General features: G+C 52.4%; 7 protein-coding genes across 7 annotated transcripts; 4 read left to right on the top strand and 3 right to left on the bottom strand.

Moving 5' to 3' along the window:
• Positions 1-239: 239 nt before the first annotated feature.
• Positions 240-1948, top strand: TrAFT101_001289 (uncharacterized protein). The gene is made up of 2 exons (XM_066126290.1): positions 240-404; positions 504-1948. Exon 2 carries the CDS (start codon positions 541-543, stop codon positions 1414-1416), a length of 876 nt encoding a protein of 291 aa, XP_065982391.1. The 5' UTR covers positions 240-404; positions 504-540; the 3' UTR covers positions 1417-1948.
• Positions 1949-3541: 1593 nt separating this feature from the next.
• TrAFT101_001288 (uncharacterized protein) lies at positions 3542-6094 on the top strand. The gene is made up of 4 exons (XM_024907551.2): positions 3542-4094; positions 4316-4401; positions 4466-5263; positions 5360-6094. The coding sequence occupies exons 1-4, from the start codon at positions 4004-4006 to the stop codon at positions 5843-5845; spliced, it is 1461 nt and encodes a 486-aa protein (XP_024765538.1). The 5' UTR covers positions 3542-4003; the 3' UTR covers positions 5846-6094.
• A 34-nt stretch (positions 6095-6128) lies between these two features.
• On the bottom strand, positions 6129-7880 carry TrAFT101_001287 (uncharacterized protein). Its single transcript, XM_024907550.2, has one exon. It carries the CDS (start codon positions 7470-7472, stop codon positions 6153-6155), a length of 1320 nt encoding a protein of 439 aa, XP_024765537.2. The 5' UTR covers positions 7473-7880; the 3' UTR covers positions 6129-6152.
• A 1065-nt stretch (positions 7881-8945) lies between these two features.
• TrAFT101_001286 (uncharacterized protein) lies at positions 8946-9767 on the top strand (the record flags this gene model as incomplete). Its single annotated transcript, XM_024906009.2, has 1 exon — positions 8946-9767. The coding sequence occupies one exon, from the start codon at positions 8946-8948 to the stop codon at positions 9765-9767; it is 822 nt and encodes a 273-aa protein (XP_024765536.2).
• A 266-nt stretch (positions 9768-10033) lies between these two features.
• Positions 10034-11174, bottom strand: SPC24 (kinetochore-associated Ndc80 complex subunit spc24). Its single transcript, XM_024906008.2, has 2 exons — positions 10979-11174; positions 10034-10907 (listed from the first exon to the last, which is right to left on the bottom strand). The coding sequence occupies exons 1-2, from the start codon at positions 11003-11005 to the stop codon at positions 10335-10337; spliced, it is 600 nt and encodes a 199-aa protein (XP_024765535.1). The 5' UTR covers positions 11006-11174; the 3' UTR covers positions 10034-10334.
• Positions 11175-11734: 560 nt separating this feature from the next.
• FIS1 (mitochondrial membrane protein) lies at positions 11735-12515 on the top strand (the record flags this gene model as incomplete). Its single annotated transcript, XM_024909451.1, has 4 exons — positions 11735-11753; positions 11904-11922; positions 12010-12103; positions 12186-12515. 4 exons carry the CDS (start codon positions 11735-11737, stop codon positions 12513-12515), a joined length of 462 nt encoding a protein of 153 aa, XP_024765534.1.
• Positions 12516-12838: 323 nt separating this feature from the next.
• Positions 12839-16395, bottom strand: TrAFT101_001283 (uncharacterized protein). The gene is made up of 5 exons (XM_024906330.2): positions 16192-16395; positions 15885-15950; positions 15047-15094; positions 14370-14980; positions 12839-14286 (listed from the first exon to the last, which is right to left on the bottom strand). The coding sequence occupies exons 2-5, from the start codon at positions 15886-15888 to the stop codon at positions 13651-13653; spliced, it is 1299 nt and encodes a 432-aa protein (XP_024765533.2). The 5' UTR covers positions 15889-15950; positions 16192-16395; the 3' UTR covers positions 12839-13650.
• Between the last annotated feature and the right edge of the window lie 1522 nt (positions 16396-17917).

Raw genomic sequence — 17917 nt, 5'->3', positions numbered from 1 at the left:
CTAGCAGACTATAGTAGGTACTAGGTAGTTACATATACTGGCCGATTTATTGGTATTCCATCAACACCAATATCAGAGTCAATTGCAATCTACCACGGCCTCTCACCGTCACATTCTTTAACTACGCGGTGCCGAATAATTGATCGCTAAACGCGTATAAATTAGCCTCTATCCAGGGTAGGTAACTCTATTAGATTAACCAGTCAGGCTAGCTTCAACTGATTCCCGCAACGCGCGCAGAGCATGACGCCAGAATTGATCATCCCAGGATTAGCAGGCTAATGAATTAGAATCAGATGGATTCCCTGATTGGTAGAAGGAAATGGCCTGGGCGCATCACAATTCACATTTATCAAAGCCCGCGGGATTAGTTTGCAAGTCCCGTTGCTCTGTGCAGTACGACAGTAGGTAATACGCCGTACTCTAGTAATAGTGGGGCAAAGCAGAGCTCCTAAAATCGCCTCATCGCCTTATGATAGTGGTTCACTAATTCTCTCCTCCAGCTGCTCCCGCTCAAAGACAACCCCACGTGGTTTCTCCATGAGTTCGTCTACAACGCCTGCCAGACGCACAAGACAGCTTCTGAGCCATCTCGACCACCACACAATGGCCAACCGCGAGGCACCATGGCGCTCTACTTTCCTCTCGCACATCCAGCAGATGGACTCAGCCACTTTCACGCTCAGCACGCTCCATGCGCTGGGCGGTAATCATTTTGCGCCTAGGGCCAGGACCGTCATCTTTCGAGGCATGTGGGCTTCTCTGCCAGACAATCCTAGGAACCCGGCTCCGCGGAACCCGGCCGTCTACACCAGTGACCTGCCGGCCATTACAACAGACGTGCGCATGGAAAAGGTACCCGAGCTCATTTGCAGCAGACATGAGCCATCGGCACTATCAGAGCCACACTCTACCGCAGGAGGTCCCGTAGAAGCTGTCTTCTGGGCGAAAAGCTCTAGCACTCAGTGGCGGTTTCGAGGCCGGGCGTACGTTATTGGGCCGGACATTGATTCAGAAGCAGCCATGCCGATAAGGGCAGCCCTGCAGCCCTGGATGCGGGCTGTTGGTGGGGCAGACGAACAGAACGATGCGTGGAGCTGGAGCAGAGAACTTACCGCATGGTTTGGCAACCTGAGCCCCTTGATGAGAGGTTCGTTCCGAAACCCGCCACCGGGAACTCCTCTGACACAAGAACCTTGGTCGGGGTTGGAACCTTGGTCGGGGTTGGGGCTGGGACAGGAGGTGGAAGATGTCAACGATGCGCTGGCACGATTGTATTTTCGAGTGTTGGTCATTGTTCCAGAGACTATAGACCAAGTGGATCTGTCAGACCCCAAGAGAGCGAGGAGATGGAACCACAGAGCCGAGGTCTCAGACTCTGAAATCTCGTGGAAGACAACGGAGCTGTGGCCGTAGAGGTCCAATACCTGCAGCAAAAGGAGCATGCGCGCTAATTCACGAACCGACGTTCATATCTGTTGAAAAAATGGTCGCAAGATAGTCTACGTGCCGTGTGTCTGTACTTGATCTAGTTTAAAGGTAGATCAAAATGGACAACTGAAGCGTGATAAAATCAAAGCACTCTGCGGAGCATGGTGCGACGGATACACGGCTACTTGTACCCAAACCGGCGCAGTTGTCAGTTCCCTCAGTTACCAATAGACTATCCAGCCAGCAACAGTTTCTCCGGGACTAGAAGCAATATACCAAGCTGAGGCAGTGCGGGCCAGGAACGGAGTCTTCTGTAACCGCCGAGTTGTTTCCTCCTCACGAGCTAGCAATGCGACGTGACAGAAGAAGAATATGTCTCGATCCCGTCTTGTGCAGCTAGTTGGCTGTGGAGCCGCCGGAGAGATGACACCTCGTATAAGCTCCTGAGTAAGGATGCTGGGCGCCACGCCAGATCGGTCTTGGGAAGAAGCTTGTTTGTCGCCCGTGGCTTGGCATTCAGCTAGTAGCGGTGCGTCTAAGCTAGGCGATGCAGCTTGAGCCTGGCGGCGGCATCTTTGACGTCTTTTCAGCGCGGATCACGAAGGCGGCAAGGGGAGGCACAGCGAAAGGCAGCGGGACGAACGGTGCTAGCAGCCTATAGTGTTTGCTCGAACACGCATGTCCCAAAGCAGACCGCCATTGTATCGATCTGCTAGCCCTTTTTCTGTTCTTTTTTTTTTTCGTGCTTCCGTAGCACAAACACGTTTGCACTTGTAGCTCTGCCCTTGATGCAATCGTCGTGCGTTAGCTGCTGAATCGGGCTCGCCTATCACTGGCTGTTTTGCAGAGATTGATGTAAGGAGATCCCGCGCACAGACGCCCCTCTACGGCACGCCTTTTCCGTGGCGACCAACGGTTCTCTTGATCGCTACCCAAAGGAGAGACTGACAGAGAGAAAAAAGAGAGAGACGGTGGGTTTTGGTGTGACTCGGCTAACGGCTGGACGGCTCGTCGGTCGTCGGCGGAGATGGAGCTGGAACTTGTTTCGTTGAGGCGGCGCAGCAAGTGGGATGGCCTATTTGGCAATGCCCGAAGCACAGACAGAAACTTGAGGCCCGCGTTGTTTTTCTTCTTCTTCTTCTTTTCTTCTATTCCACCTTCTCTGAAACAAAGTGCAAGCATGTGCTGAGCAGTTCTGTGAAGGCCGGGTCAAACTCCGCAGACTGATTTCTCGTAGATGGAGCCATTGGCCTAAAAAAAGGGTGCGCAGCCAACTTCTTTAATAACGTCGCCCATTCATACGAGGTCAGGCTTTTCTAGAGCTGGCAAGGTCCTGCGATCGGCCCCTCTTATTTCCCGTCCTTCCTGTTGTTTCTCAAGTCCCCTCCTCTTTCTTGCGCAGATAGTCTAGTCCCGTTCGAAAGAGAGTCAGAGAGAAAGCATAGTGTGGCCGAGGGAGGCTCGGGTGGCCGAGTCGATGCCTGCAGAAGGGCGTCCCGGAGGTTGACCGAAAAGGGAGAGGGCATGAGCAATTGGCCGCTGGCATGATGAATGATACTTAGCCTGCTGCGGGCCTGTACTCCGTACACGATTCACATATAGGCGTAGGTGAGATGGGTGATGTTGCTATTGCTGCTAAAAGTAATCAAGTTGGTAGTGCTGCGGTGGCATCTGAGACCTGCTTCTCTTGGTGTTCGGCCGATTCCAGTAGCTCTCGGCCACAGCGGTGACTTGCATGGGAAGAAACAGAACGAGATTAGAGGAAACAGGCTTTCTTCGCATTGGACCGCAATTGTCCAGATTGGGCATTTGTTGTTGATGCTTTTGGCGCAGGTCGCGCGGAGATGTCGCATCGTGTCAAACGCCCGTCCAAATCCAAAATCAGAGTGCTGACAAGCACGGACAAGGGCCTGTGCCATATGTAGGTACCGCAGGCCCAGGCCCAGGCCCATCGCCAGGTGCTGTAACGCTGCAGCTCCAGCGCACGAGGTGGTGCTGCCAGCGCTGCCAACCGCCCTACAGGACCCCGTAATATCTGTCTCAAGCCGCCTGTAGCGTGCCCGTATTCCAGTCCCTTCGGCCGCTGCGCCTCCCCCCAAGTCCCGCGCGCTTTAGTAATGGCATGGACTGGTCAATCCCAAGGGAGGCTTTGATGCCAGCCAGAATGGAGCATCATCTGCTTTTTCCAGTAAGGCGCCGTATTTTCTCGTGTCTGTACAAGTATCATCCAATGCGGCCTCAGTAGGCGGAAATCCAGCCGGTTTGTTTCTCTCCCTCCTTCTCTCCCTTCTCACACTCCTCCATTCGCTCCCATCCCCAAAAAGGCTTTTGCTTTCGTACTCCGACGCGCGTCTCTCACGTCGTATCTGTTGTGTTAAGCATTATTGCGGAGCAGGATTCTAGGCTTCTTTATTAAGCTTATTCTGTTTGCAAACTTTTTCCCACTTATCTGTTCTTTTCTTTTTGTTTCTGGTTTTGTTCCGGGTCTTGGCTGTTGTTGCTGTTTTGGACTATACGGCGAGGAGTATACTATACGGCGGCGTCCGATAATCGTTGCCTGGAAACCCACACTATGCGTGGCCTCGGCAAGGCGGCGACGCTCATATTGGCGCCAACGGCGGTGTTGGCGAGGCCTTTACCGGTGGACCCGACATCATCAACAGGTGTGTATAAGCCATGATGAATTACGTCTTCGTGGAAGAAGAGAGGGGGGGAAAGAAAAAAAAGAGAGAGAGAGAGAGAGAGAGTTTGGAAAGAGGACGAAGCAAGACGCTTAGACGGGGTACCCTATCCGAAGCGGACGGAGGGACCATTGGGGCATCAAGCATCGACCAGCATTCATCGATACCTGTACTAATATTGCTTTTCTTATCCTCTTGAATAGGTGCTCCTACCAGCTCTGCCTTTTCCGTCGCTGTTGCTATTGATTCGAGCGGTTCCAAGAATGCCAAGACAACCGATCAGACACTGGTAAGGAAATAAAATCAAAGCTTTCCATGATCTGGTGCAACAGTAATGCTCACGATGGGAAAAGGTCTTTAATCTTGACATCCAAGAATCTTCAGAAGCTTGTAACGAAGCCAATGTAAGAATCGACGGATTCCTGCTGTCTCAAGATGACAACGGCACCGGCCAGGGGACATTTGCCTCGCTGGACGGCCACACCGTCACTGCGAGCTGGAACTTCACTTGCAAGGAGCACGTACGACGGGTGCCCTGGGATCAAGACTTGGCGTTGACAATCATGTCTTTGGACGGAGAGGCCGTTCCCGAGACGACCTTCTTCACCAGCTTTAGACAGCGAACACCTGTCAAAGTCTACGACATTGGAGGAGATTCCGTTGTGTACACCACCGATGGCCATGCGCCTACTCGAGTCGACCAAGAAAAGCTTCTGGAGAAGGTAAAGGAAATCACGGGCCTAACGGAAGTCGACGACGAGGTCAAGGCAGAAATCAAAGGCATCCTATCCATGGAGCAGCAGATCCACGAGCTCAGAGAACTCGTCGTAGTCAAGCAGCGAAAAGTATTGGACGGGCTTGGAATCAGCCCTTCAACACCGGCCTTCAACTTGCAGACCTTTTATCAAACAGCCAGGCTCGCCTCTTCTACTCTCCGGGGCACCATGGAGCACTGGGTGGACTCCGTGCTCGGATACTCGCCTGATAAAAACCATCCCCATCGTCACCACCGCCATCCCCACCGCTATCCCCAGCACCGAGAAGATGATCTCGTTGTGAGCATGCAAGTGGATGGTGAGGGAGGCCAGCACTTTTTCTATTACCGCGATCGTAACAACTCTACCCGACTAACACCAGCTCATTCCCGAAGAGTAAGTAGATCCCATTCCCCCTTCTCCCTCCCTCTTTCGTTTCACATGTAAGAGCATTTTGATTGGAATACTTGTTTCTAACCATTTTTCAAACAGCACGTCACCTACCTACCCCTATTCGCAATCATCTTCACCTTCCACCTGGGCCTTTTCTTTGTCCTCCGATCCATCCGCCAGCGAAGCCACACGCGCCGGGCGAGAAATCTCAGCAATCGCCAACACCGCCACGAAGCTCGAGCCCAACGCCGCTGCCAAAGGCAAGCCCGCCGAACCGGATTCAAGCAAAGCATCCATTATTTCCTTTGTTCTTTCCGAGATTTATTCCGCACCAAACACATCGAACTTAACGAAAAGACAAGCATGTTGATCAATTCAAGGGATGAGGAGGATACCTCTATGGAGGACGAGCTTGCGTCTTTCCAGGAGGCAGCTTCCGTTGTCAGTGACATGGTGGCTGCCGAAGAGAGAAGGACGGCAAGGAGGGACCAGTCACTACCGCCGAGGATCACTGAGGACGTGAGCCCTCCTGCTTATGACGAAGTGAGGGACATGTGTGATGAGAAGAGACCCGATGGGAATTGAGTAAACCGTCATGAAGATGAAAGAGACTATGGGTTATCAGGATTGGGAAGGAAATGAAGCCGAAAATGGCCATTAATACATAATAATAATTATAGCAAAAGAGGAAAAAAAAAACCATAAATTCATCAGGCCGTGGTGTCATATACAACTAACGGACAAAGAAACAGGCAAGCGTACCACCGACAAGATCACGTTCATAGAAATTTAGCATTTTTGTTTTTTTAATAAGGAATAGAAATTTTGAATGATAATTATTGGAATTTTTTTTAAATTTTTTTTTTTTCATTGTCGAATCTGCTACATCTAATTAACCATACACGAACTCTTGAAAATTCTTCCCTATAGTCCCAACCCCTTGCTCGAGATCCCACCCCTTAATCTCACACACCAGCCGATACATATCCTCCAGCACCGCCTCGGCCTCGTCACCCGCCATGTGCAAGTCACTCTCTACGAGGATCCTGTCGTCAGGCACGGCACGCACGACGCCCTCGAGTTTTGCCCTGCCACCGTCGGTGCCTAGATTGACGGCCGTGGAGAAGGATGCGAAGATTTTGGAGGGGACTGCGGGATGGAACCACTGTTTAAGGGTATCGGCACTGCCACTGTAGGAGTGGAGGCATATTCGCGGTGGGAAGGGTTTGCCGAGTGCCGGTTTCTTTTTCTTGCTCTTTGCAGCAGCTCCTGTCTCCAGTTCATTAGTTCCACCGCCGTCATCATCATCAGAGCTGCTGCTCTCTTCGGCCCCGGGGGCGATCCTTTTCTTCTCCCTTCGGGACAGGATCTTCCTCTCGTGGCCCTTCCAACAAGCCGCCATGGTGTCATACAACACGCCGTGGGCTTGCACCCCATGCACGCTGACTGCTCTCCCCGTCTCACCCGCGAGCCGCAGCTGCGCCTGCAAGACTGCCTGCTGGTGCTGCATCTGCACGCGGTACCGGCTGAGGAGGCGGCCCTCCCGCCCGCCGGGGGTGAGGCCCTCGTCACGGCAAGATGCGTCGTCGGGGAGCCATTGTTGGGGGAGACGGAAGCCCTTGTCGAGGCCGATTTCGCCAACTAGAGCGTGAGGGAAAGCAAGGAGGTATTCGCGAGTGGATGCGATGAATGACGATAGGGGGGTTGGAGGGGGAAGAGAAGAGAGGAAAGACGGCTCTTTGGGAGTAGGCGAGAGAACGACTTTGTAATGGGCAATCTTGGCATCTTCTGCAGCTGAAGTGTCTGAATTCTCGGGATTGGGAGCCTTGTATGTGGGATTGGAGGCGGTATCATCGTAGAGCTGGTATGAGAACCATGGATGCCAGCCAAAAGCCGGAACAACTTTGCATGCCTTTTTGCCAACTGGAGCAGCGGAAGCTGGGTCTACGCTCGCGCTGCCGCCTTGATAATTCAAAGGCGAGTCCGAATCGGAAATGCCATGCTCGGTTGCGACTTTGGCAATGAGATGCTGGTCCTGAGAGCGGGTGGCCATGATAGCGAGAACTCGGGCGTTGAGCGTGGCGAGAGAGGCAATCGAGGCCATGGTATCGGTGGGATGGCAGTGCGCGTCAAAGGCGCCGAGATGCCAGGGAAAGGGGTCTCGGTAGTGCGACCGGCCATCTTGGGCTTGGTCTTGGTGTTGTTGGCACATTGTGAACGAGGCTCTCTCTCTCTCTCTCTCTCTCTCTCTTCAATTTCAGGCACCCATGTTGATTGTTCTCTAGAAATTGAGTTTGCAATAGAGTGGATGCTCTGACAAGGCTGGTTTTTTGCGCCTCCTCTTTTTTTTTTTTTCTTAAGATGTCGGTTGTCCACGAGTCGGCGTCGTCCAAGTGAGACAGCAGAATGAGCTGAACTGCACGTTCGTGTATCAAACGGTGAACCATCCACCCTCTGTAGAGTCTAACAGTGCTATAGGCGAGAAACTCGGGTGGAGAAAGCGGGGAGGGCGAAACGGTCTCCCGGCGATCCACTCTGGACCGATCTCGAGCTGGACTCCATCGGATGCAGTATCGTTTTCTACATGGTATATAATAAGCTACGCGATGCTCTTCGGTGTTCGCCAGCAGATGCCGTCTGGGGAATTGACGTGTATTACTGATACGCTACGGAGTTACAGCAATTGCAGATGCCAAATCAGCATCCAATGACTCGGGGCCTGTCCCACGTCTCTGTCGCCGCGAAAGCTTCATACCCGCCCTGAGTGCCAAGCACTGACAAGCCACAAGCCACGCCGCGGCTGGCTGGCGCTTCCCCGCACCTTGTGAATCATCAATATGCCTAGATCAAGTGCAATGCAATGCAATGCACGAAGCCATCCATCCATCCGTCGCCTCTCTACACCCTCCATCTTGTGCCAGTAGCAGTCCTGATACATGCACAGTGCTGTATATCAACGTATCAACGCATCAACATATCACCTACCCCGGCTGCCCCCCATCCCAGCACAGCGGGGATCTGATCCGGCCAGCCGGCTGCTCTCAAACATGTGATATCAATTCGCAAACCCACTCAACCCATCGCTCTCCCTACAGCGTTGCTCTCTCTCGAAACAGGCTTCCAGCTTGGCAGTGGCAGCCATCCTTGGATTCTAGACGCACACACACACCTTGACGCCTCCCACGAACCGAATCCTCAGATCCAAAGCAAGCCACAAGTCTGCAAAACCGCATGCTAGGCTGCTAACCGAGCTTTCTTTTCGTCTCTTCGCCACCCCTCTTTTTTACCTTTTTCTCTTCTAGGTACCATCCTTACTTGGGGAGTTTCCCTTATCGCTTTTTTGCTGACATCTCTTTTTGACCCACTGCCTTTTTTATACTGCATGCCCTGCTCAGATTCGTCTCGGTTTCTTGGCTTTCCATCAATGCTCTTATCACATCTCCTTTTTTGCGCTTCGTCCGTAACATACATAAATCCAAACGGCTTGATTGGAATTTTCCTCTTTCCTTTTTTGGCCTCTTGATTTTATTTGCTGTCCATTTTTCAATACATGTCTTGGCCTGTCGCGTGCCCTGCTCTCTTTTTATAAGACATTTCGGCATTTCACCTCACCAACGACAATCAACATCAAAACTTGATAAAAAAAAAAAAAACATCCGACCACAACAACAATCTCCGCCATGTCATGACCCATCACCTTGCGCCCATCCAATTCAGAATTCGTATTCAATCTCTCTCTCAAATGGCGCTCCTCAATCCCCTCTACGCCTGCGTCGTGCCCTTCCTCCTCATCGCCACCATCCCTCTCGCCATCTTCGCCGGCATCACCACCACCTTCGCCTTCTCCATCCTCATCTTCCGCGTCTTTGTCGTCTACCTCGACATCGCCCTCTCCCTGGTGTCGCAGTCTCTCGCCCACCTCACCGAGAGCAGCGGCTTCATCACCAGCAACAGCAGCAAGAACCATGCCCGGCCCCCACGGGCCTCGTCGTCGTCGTCGTCCATCAACAGCCGCGCCAACAGCGTCAGCCCGTCAGCCTCGTCCACGCTCCTCAAGCGGCATCGCCGCCGCAGGCCCAGCACGTCCGTCTACTCGGCCGGCACCACCACGCCGGGCAGCGACATTGGCCTCGGCCTCATCCCCAGCGTTGGCGTCGAGAGAGACTTTGAGGGCGTTGGCGGGTGGCGCCTCGGCGATGACGATGACGACGACGCCGCCTGGACCACCATCAATTCTCGCTCCGAGCTGCACGACCGGTCGCACGACAGGAATCACCGGCGCACCTTGTCCGGCGGCCCGACCAGCACTTCGGCCGAGAGCGGCTTTCTCATGATGAAGGACCGCACTCGGAGCCCCGAGAAGATGCTCCTGACGACGCCATCTCCAAACAGCTCCAGGGTCCGAGCGCCGTCGGCAGCTCCGCGTCTTGGGTCGGGCGCGAACCAGAGCGATGGATATTTTTCTCTAATGACATACTCCAAAGCTGTTAAAAGGAATCTCGCTTAATGTTTCTGGTATTGTGTGAGAAAACAAGCGTTACGAGTAGTATCTTGATGATCACAATGAATATGGGAAGTCGAATGGCTTTGGGCCAAAAAGCTTACCAGACTGTGGGTGGCTTTCATGCCATTCCATCTTTTTTTTTTTATGCTTATCTCTGATGAAAACAATTTGGTTTGACAATGGTTTTGTACTCAAATCGAGTATCATGGCGCAACCGGCACGGATGGGGGGACTGAATTTGGCGTTTTTAAGCAAAAGGATCATGAGCCTGCAATTTGCAAATTTGTAAAATTATATTGACATTTTCTCTCCTTTCACCTCCTCTGCGACAGTACGCATAACCAAGATGGACATTAATATACTCCATTTTCTCATATATTCTCACCCTTTCTTCAAATTCTTCAGCAAGGTAATAGTTTCCAACATGTGCATTCAAACAGTCCTCAACGCCGCATGTCCAAATAGTCCAAAAAACAATTTCCAACTCCTCGTAGTGGTATCTTCCCAAATCAAAAACCAAAAGAAACAAGCAGCCAGCCAATCAAAACCCAATAGCTCATAATCCATCCATCAGATAGCCTGCCAAAAGTAATTCGCGTAAAAGTACCGCGAAAACTTCTTATCCATATTCACCACATGCACATCTCCCTTCCTATCATTCCTAATCACCGCCCGCGCCCACTCTCCATCCTTGTCGTCCCTCTCAATCTCGATCCCCAGGCTGCGATACACCTTCAGCCGCAGCAGCACCTCGTCATCCACGGGATCTCGTCTCCGGCTCTCCTCCGACCCCTCTACGCCCTGCAGCTCCAGCTCCTGCAGCCGCGCCGCCAGATCGGCAGCCTGCTGCGCCAGGCGCTCGGCCTCCATCTCGGCGTCGGAGGCGGCCTTGGCGACGCGGAACTTGTGCGTGTCGAGGCGCGAGATGGTCGAGGCGTGGTCCGCCGACGAGTGCGACGACAAGAGCTCGTCGTGCTGCGCGTTGATGGTGTTGAGCTGGCGGGCGAGCTTCTTGAGCGTCGAGTCGGAGTCGCGGACGTGCAGCTCGCGGGCCTGCTGCAGCGTCGAGAGCGACTCGGCGATTCGGCCGACGGCGAGCTTGTCGGGCTGGATGTTGAAGTTGTTGATGGTGTGGTGGATGAGCTGTGAGGCGCGGGTTAGCATTGAGCATTCTGCATCTTTTTTTTCTTGGTGCTTCATTGGGCAAAACACACGGTAGCTGGATCCTCGGCGAGAAGCATCGTGGCGGTTGTTTATCGCTTGGCTGCTGCGTGAAATATCTCCGAGAAGGCGTCTTCTTCTTCTTATTGTTCGTTGTTAAAGAGTAATGAACAGTTGTTAAACACAAAATGCAGGGCGTCCCCCCCCAAAAAAAATCGACAATGATGAAAAACGAAACATTTCTCCAGCTAAGAAACATGCACTCTCCATGTTACAGGCACATCCTTAGCCCGTTTCCCGGGACGACCATCTGCCCCGTTCAAACAAGCCACAGCTTCTTCACGTCATCTCCCCTCGGGCTCCGCCACACCGCATCTCCCCTCCAGCCACACACAGTCTTTAGCAGCCAAGCTTGGCTTCCCAGACAAAGGCCAAGCCTCATTGGCAAACTCACGAGACCAACAGGCCAAAAACCAAAGTCATACCTACGCCAACGACTACGCCATCAGCTCTTCTTCATTTCATCTACCGCCTTTCCTTCTTCTCCCTTGCATCCCAGTTTCTATAGCTTCTCCCCCTCCCCTCACCTGCTCCCGTCCAGCTCCTCGAACAATACTCGTTCAGTTCTTCCCACCTCTTTTCGATCGAACCTAAAAGCGACCTCGGCATCGTTCGCCACTTTGCGCCTCCCTTGCTGCTCTACTTTCTTTGTCTCTTCAGCTCCAAAGAAAAAAAAAAAAGGCGAGCTTTTCGTTTTGCGCCGCATCGTATAGTACAAAAGTCCCCTTCCCCAACGGGATCCTAGCAAAATGGTTACAGAACTCCCCTGTAAGACGGACCCTCCTTAGCCTTTTCCCTCGCCAGTCTACAAGCTCTCGGCGCAACGGTGGCTCTCTTGCGCCTCCATTTCACCAGCAACATTGCGACATACGCATCATCGAAGAACCATCTCAGCTAACTGGCCTTCCAACATGACAGACGCCCTCGATGCAGAGACGTTCGTACTCCCCATCTCTTATGAGCGCCGTACAAAGTACAAATCCATTGCATCATAATCTAACCGCCTTCTTCCAAATGTGTCCAGGCCTCTGAACCCTTCAGAACTCAGCGTCCTGCGCGCCCAGTTCGAAAAAGAGGGTGAAATGGTCGGCGTCCAAACCAAATTCAACTACGCCTGGGTTTGTCTCCCTTCCATAGCATAAAACTTTCCCCCCAAAAAAGCACGCGTCCGCTCTATTCTTACTCTTCTCTCTTATCAAGGGCCTCGTCAAGTCAAACAACCGCAACGACCAGCAGCTCGGCGTCCGTCTCCTCTCCGACATCTTCCGCGTCTCCCCCGAGCGCCGCCGCGAATGCCTCTACTACCTCGCCCTCGGCAACTACAAGCTCGGCAACTACGGCGAGGCGCGCCGCTACAACGACCTCCTCCTCGACAAGGAGCCCGCCAACCTCCAGGCCACCGACCTGCGCCAGCTCATCGACGACAAGGTCGCCAAGGAAGGCCTTCTAGGCGTCGCCATCATTAGCGGTATTGGCATCGCCGCCGGCGTCGTCGGTGCTTTCTTGCTGCGGAATGCGAAACGGAGGTGAAACATAAAGACTATCATATATTTTATACGCAATAATTAGGGACTAAAAGGATATAAACAGTTAAAAAAAATATATAAACGAAGCAAAAAAAAGAAAGAGATTCAAACAAGAATGCCGAGACGATTGTAAGCTAGCTAGCGGAATCACTTCAAACAAACAACCAGACGCTCTTCTTTCTCCTCTTACAACGCAGCCTTTAAATATTGGCCAGACACTTTTGACACAAAGATCAAGACTTTGTGTGGGCTGGGAACGTGTTACATCTTCACTCGCACGAGCTTACGGGCAGAAAGTTTCAGAAAAAAAAGAAAAATAGAGACAGTAAATCAAACTAGCTAGGAAATTACGACAAACAAGCCTAGACATACCGTCGTGTGTTGAGACGTCAATCACACGACTAAAATACAACAGTTGCTGATTTCAACCCTCCTCCAGCCGTCCATTTGCTCCAGCCAAATTCAAATCCGCAATCGCTGTTCCATCCAGACAGATAACAAAAGCCATCTGAAGGCATGCCGAGGGGAATAGACGGGAGACGCAGGGTATTTTCGGCGATATCTCTGCCTGACATAGATTTCAAGGAAAGCATAAAGTGACAATCGTGTAGGGAATGAATAATGAGTGACTTTCCGCACGGCGGCCCCAACCCTCCCACAACAACTGTACCAAAAGGCGGGAGGACATTAATTAGTTTGCCTGTGACTCTTCTCTAGGAGCACCGCCCTGCTTCGCCCTTTGGGACAATGGCCTGGTAGATAGCAAAGACGCCCCTCCCATAAAAGAACCCCGACTCCCTGTTTTGGATGCGACCACCATACCAAGTCAAGATTTGCAATGTTTTCATAGTCTGCACTTCTTCCCACCCTGCATGACCAGTTTTTCATAACAAAGGCTTTTTTCCTTGCCCACCCTCTGGAAGACAAACTTTTCTTGGCTGCGATTATATGAGTGAGTTTATGATTAAAATAAAGTGACGAGAAGGAGGCGACATAAAAAAAAAACAAAAGAATCGAAAAAATGAAAAAGGAAAGGCGTCGAGCAGATATTGTATGGACATCATGGATATTCTGATATTGATCATGCAGGAAAGCAAGTCGCAACTCGAGAGTGGTGAGCGGAGGCCATTGGGATTGGTTTATCGCAGAGAGAATCCCTTTCGCTTGCCCTCCTTCTCTATCGGTCGCCCGCTCTCGACGCGCTGCTTCTTGTCTTCGAGTTCTAGGCGCTGGCGGTCGAGCTGCTCCTTCATTTCTCGGTGGCGTGCGTAGAGCTCTTCTTCTGATTGCTTGAGCTTGCTCTCCTTCTCCGCCACCTTCTGCTGGAAGACCATCTTCATCTCGGCCTCCATCTTGGCGAGCTTCTGCTCGTGCAGGGCACGCTCCTCCTCCTGCTTGACAGCAGGGTTGACCTCCTTGAAGACACTAGGATCTTGGGAAACACCCATAGCGAGCAGTTTGTCGGTTCTGTAGTTCTCGTAGAGGGTGTTGTTGGTGTGCTCCTTGAGCTCCTCCATGTGTGTTCGGATAAGCATCTGTCGAAGCTTGACAAAGTCGCAGTGCTCCTCGTTGTCAACCTCGATGATACCCCATGGGTATTCACGACCACGGACCTTGCGGCCATCAGCAGTCTTGATCTCGTTCGTGGCGCCAACAACAGCGAAGGGGACCTTGGACATGATTTCGTTGTTCTCGGCAATGGTCTCTTCGTCGTCGAGCTCATATCGGGGGCCCTCGAAAATCTGGATACCGTGGTACTTGATATCGGCCAAGATCTAAAAGAGCGTAGAAAAAATTAGCCAAATCATCCATGCTAAAACACTACACATGAAAAGATGAGAAAAAGGGCTCAACTTACTCGTGCCTTGAAGCTAGCAATCTCCTCGTCCGTCAGGGTGTCGGACTTGGCGATGACAGGAATCAGGTTGACCTTGGTGTGAAGGCGTCGCATAACCTCGATATCCAATGGCTTCAGTGAGTGGCCAGTAGGCTGGATGAAGAAGACACAGGCGTGAATTCGGTTGTCAACAATGTTCATTCGGTTGACCTTGTTTTCAGCGTCCAGGTAGGCGTCAAAGCGCTGCTCAATGTTGTCGACAATAGGTCGCCAAGACTCATCGTTGTTAACGAAATCGCCAAAGCCGGGGGTGTCGACGACTGTTAGGCGCAGACGGACACCGGCCTCCTCAATATCGGCACTGATGGATTGGATGGTGACAGTCTTGGGAATGATGTCCAGGCTAGGCGCCTTGCGCTCCTTGGGAGGGTACAGAGAGGTGTTGAAAAGAGTGTTGACAAGAGTCGACTTGCCCAGGCCAGATTCACCAACAACCATCACATTGAAGTTGAAACCCTTTCGCACACTCTTACGGTGCCACTGGTTGGGGAGGTTGGCGAATCCAACATAGCCAGTCAGCTTTCGTCGAACAATGTTCTTGTTGTCAGCAGCGGCAGCGATCGCAGGGGAGACTGTTTGTGTTCAAGTTAGAAACAAAAAATATAGTGCAACTTGCCCACGGACGCAGGGAACCTTACCGGGAGGAGGCGAGGCCACGCCCTGTGGTGATTCGGCACCGTTGGAAGCTAAACAAATTAAAATGTTAGTCTTTGGTTTTGTGACCATCGTAAATAGCTATGCATGGCGAGGCAAGAGGCGAGAATATGTAGGCTTCTGACTGGACGACTCAGCTCCTCGGCACTCAACCGTAGCCGGCGGGCTCGTGTTCCCAGAACATGATCTCGTCGGTTGGCAAGAGCTCGGGTCGTAATCATCATATCCCATGGAAGATTGCAAGGGGGTTGAATATAGTTCTTCGAAAGACATTGGGTTCCATGGTCCAAGTCTGGGCGGCTCTTCAACTTCCAGCATACTGCGGTAGCGACGAATAGTTGCGGGAACAAACGCAGGCACCGGAAAGCTTGCTGTAGCAGCTTGTCCGTTCGACACGCTGCTGAGTCGCTTGCTTGACTGAGCCTGTGACGCAACCTGTTCCAGAGCAACCATTGCCGGCGACAGGGTGCTTTTGTCGAGCTGGAGGCTGCGGGCCCGCGATTTGACTTGGTGAACCAGGTCGAACGTCATGTTGAATTACAAAAAATCGGATACAAGGAACTTGTACTTGGAGGAACGGAAATGTTGCTTTGCCCAAAAAAGCGACCCAAGAAACAGTATATGGTGAGGAACGAGATGTGGCTACGGAAAGAAAAACGTGAAGAGTTGTTGTGTGTGGGAAAAGGAGGCGCCAATGCTTCGTGTTGCTCAAGACCGCTGCCGTGGTGAAGCGCCTCGTGGCACGTCCAGATCGCCTCTTGCCTGGCCGCCCTGTACGGGGCACGCAGAGCCATGCACAGCTCAAAGAAAGAGATATCTTACCCATATTGATGTATAAAGAGCGTCCGAAGAAAGGTTAAATAAAGAATGGTAAGAAGGCACGAGTGTCTGCGCGATTGGTTAGCTGTGAGGCCATCTCAGGGAGGCGGAGTGCCGCAGAACAGCCAGGAGCCACGTCGACAGCAGCTTCGCGGCTTCAAGCTACAGGAGGGGGGCAGCAGCTCGCGCGCGCGGGAAGCAGCCGACAAAGACGTCCTCGGCGTGGCTGTGGCTCTGGCGAAGACTGTGAAGCTGTGCTGCTGGCGCCGTGCACGGGAGTCGAGTGCAGACGAGCGGGCGAGGGACCTACCAAAGGAGAAAATGCGCTGAGACCCTAAGCAGATAACGACGCGTGTCAATGGGCTCGAAGAAATAGTTTGAAGAGGCAGAAACGACCGCGGTGAATTGAAAGAACAAATGTCAAGGCGCTCAACCGGCCAGAGGGGAAGTAGCAATGACGGGAGGAGTGAAGAAGTGAAGTGAAGTGCAACGAGGCCAAAGTTGAGGAGGAAGATAATTTCGGGGGTGATGACGGGGAGGAATTTGTGCAGTTCCTTGGCTGGGCAGCCTGTGCAGCAGTTGCGGCAGCGGCCCCCTGGGGAGAGCACATGTAGCGACTCCACTGGCCTCAGTTGCAGTGGTATCTGTACCCGCTGGCCGCTGCTGCTGCCACGGGGCCCGGGGTATGGGTACTCGTGCTACGGCTGCTGCTGTGCCTGCAATACACTGCTGCCGCTGCTAGCATACGAGCATCCAGCAGTTTTAGCAGCTGCTCGCTTCAATCAGGCGTGGTAAATATGGCAAAAGGGGGTGCATTAGCGGGCTAGGCCGCGATAGGCCTAGGCCTCCAGGGGACCGATGGCCTGGTGCGCAGGACAATTAGCAGAGTTCCAGGGCATGGCCTGCGGTAGGGCGCCGCTGATTGGCCGCAGCCACACAACCCGCTCTTCTGTGGCGCCTCGCGGATCGGGCTTGGCCTAAGGTACCTGTATGGAGCAGGACGCCGATGCTGTCTTAGAGCTGGCTGTACTAGTACTTTTTGCTCTGGACCCTGAGGATATAGAAACGCCATGCAGGTGGCTGAAGAACTCAAAAGAAATCTCAGCTGTTTGCCTGCCGTAGACTCGATCAGGCCAAAGGCGCGGCATTGACTAGATTGGCAAAATTATGGCTTCGTCTCGGAACGCGCGAGTCAAATCTCAGTGTCACCCGGCTGGTACGACGAGACATGGTTCGAGTACAGGTACCGGCCAGGTACGGCAATGCTAGCTCCAGTGCCTAATGTACTCCGTATATCACTTAATTTAAGGAGCTCCAGGTGCTTCTTCGTCCACCAGATTGCTCCGCACACGCGCTTCTCCTTTGCTCGTATTGCGGCTCCCGAGTATGACACCTGCTTATTGCCTGTGATGCCTACCTGCTATTTATAGGCTGGGACGCTCACTCTTCATTTGCCACGCCAGGCGTGCTGGCCGTCTGCGCTGCTAAGACGAGGTGTCAGTCATCAACGGAAGAAAGGCGACCGGATCGTGTTCCGAGGAACACACTCCCGGAAAACTTCTGTGGGCTGAGACAGTCTCCATGCCGCCAATGTCGAAGCGGTCAAGCAAAATTGCAGTTCTGCATATTCACTGGAACTGCTAGGATAATGTAGCGACTGCTGTGAAACAATGAGAACGGCTCACTGGCAAGGCTTCGCGAAACCTGCCAGGTAGTGGTGCTGCCCAGCACCCTTGCGCGTGCTAATATCCGAATAATTAATATCCAAGACAAGTATCCTACAGCATTGTACTTGCAAAATTGTAGGGTAATAGGACACGCCCATCAACTCTGGGGATGCTGCGCTGTATGAAGAGTAAACGCTGGCTTTGAAGCTTTGAATACCTACCTATCCTAATTGCGCGCTCTGATATGCAGTTTTTTCCCTTCTTTTTGGTGCGGCCTGCGAATACCAAGTGATGGAAGCTACCAAGATAATCTCGCAGCTCACATACATGCGTGCAGATTCAAGCAATATTGAGCTGGTGGCCTACAAA

Source organism: Trichoderma asperellum, chromosome 1, assembly GCF_020647865.1.
Source record: "Trichoderma asperellum chromosome 1, complete sequence".
Lineage (NCBI taxonomy): Eukaryota > Fungi > Ascomycota > Sordariomycetes > Hypocreales > Hypocreaceae > Trichoderma > Trichoderma asperellum.
This window is presented reverse-complemented; position numbering and strand designations above follow the sequence as displayed.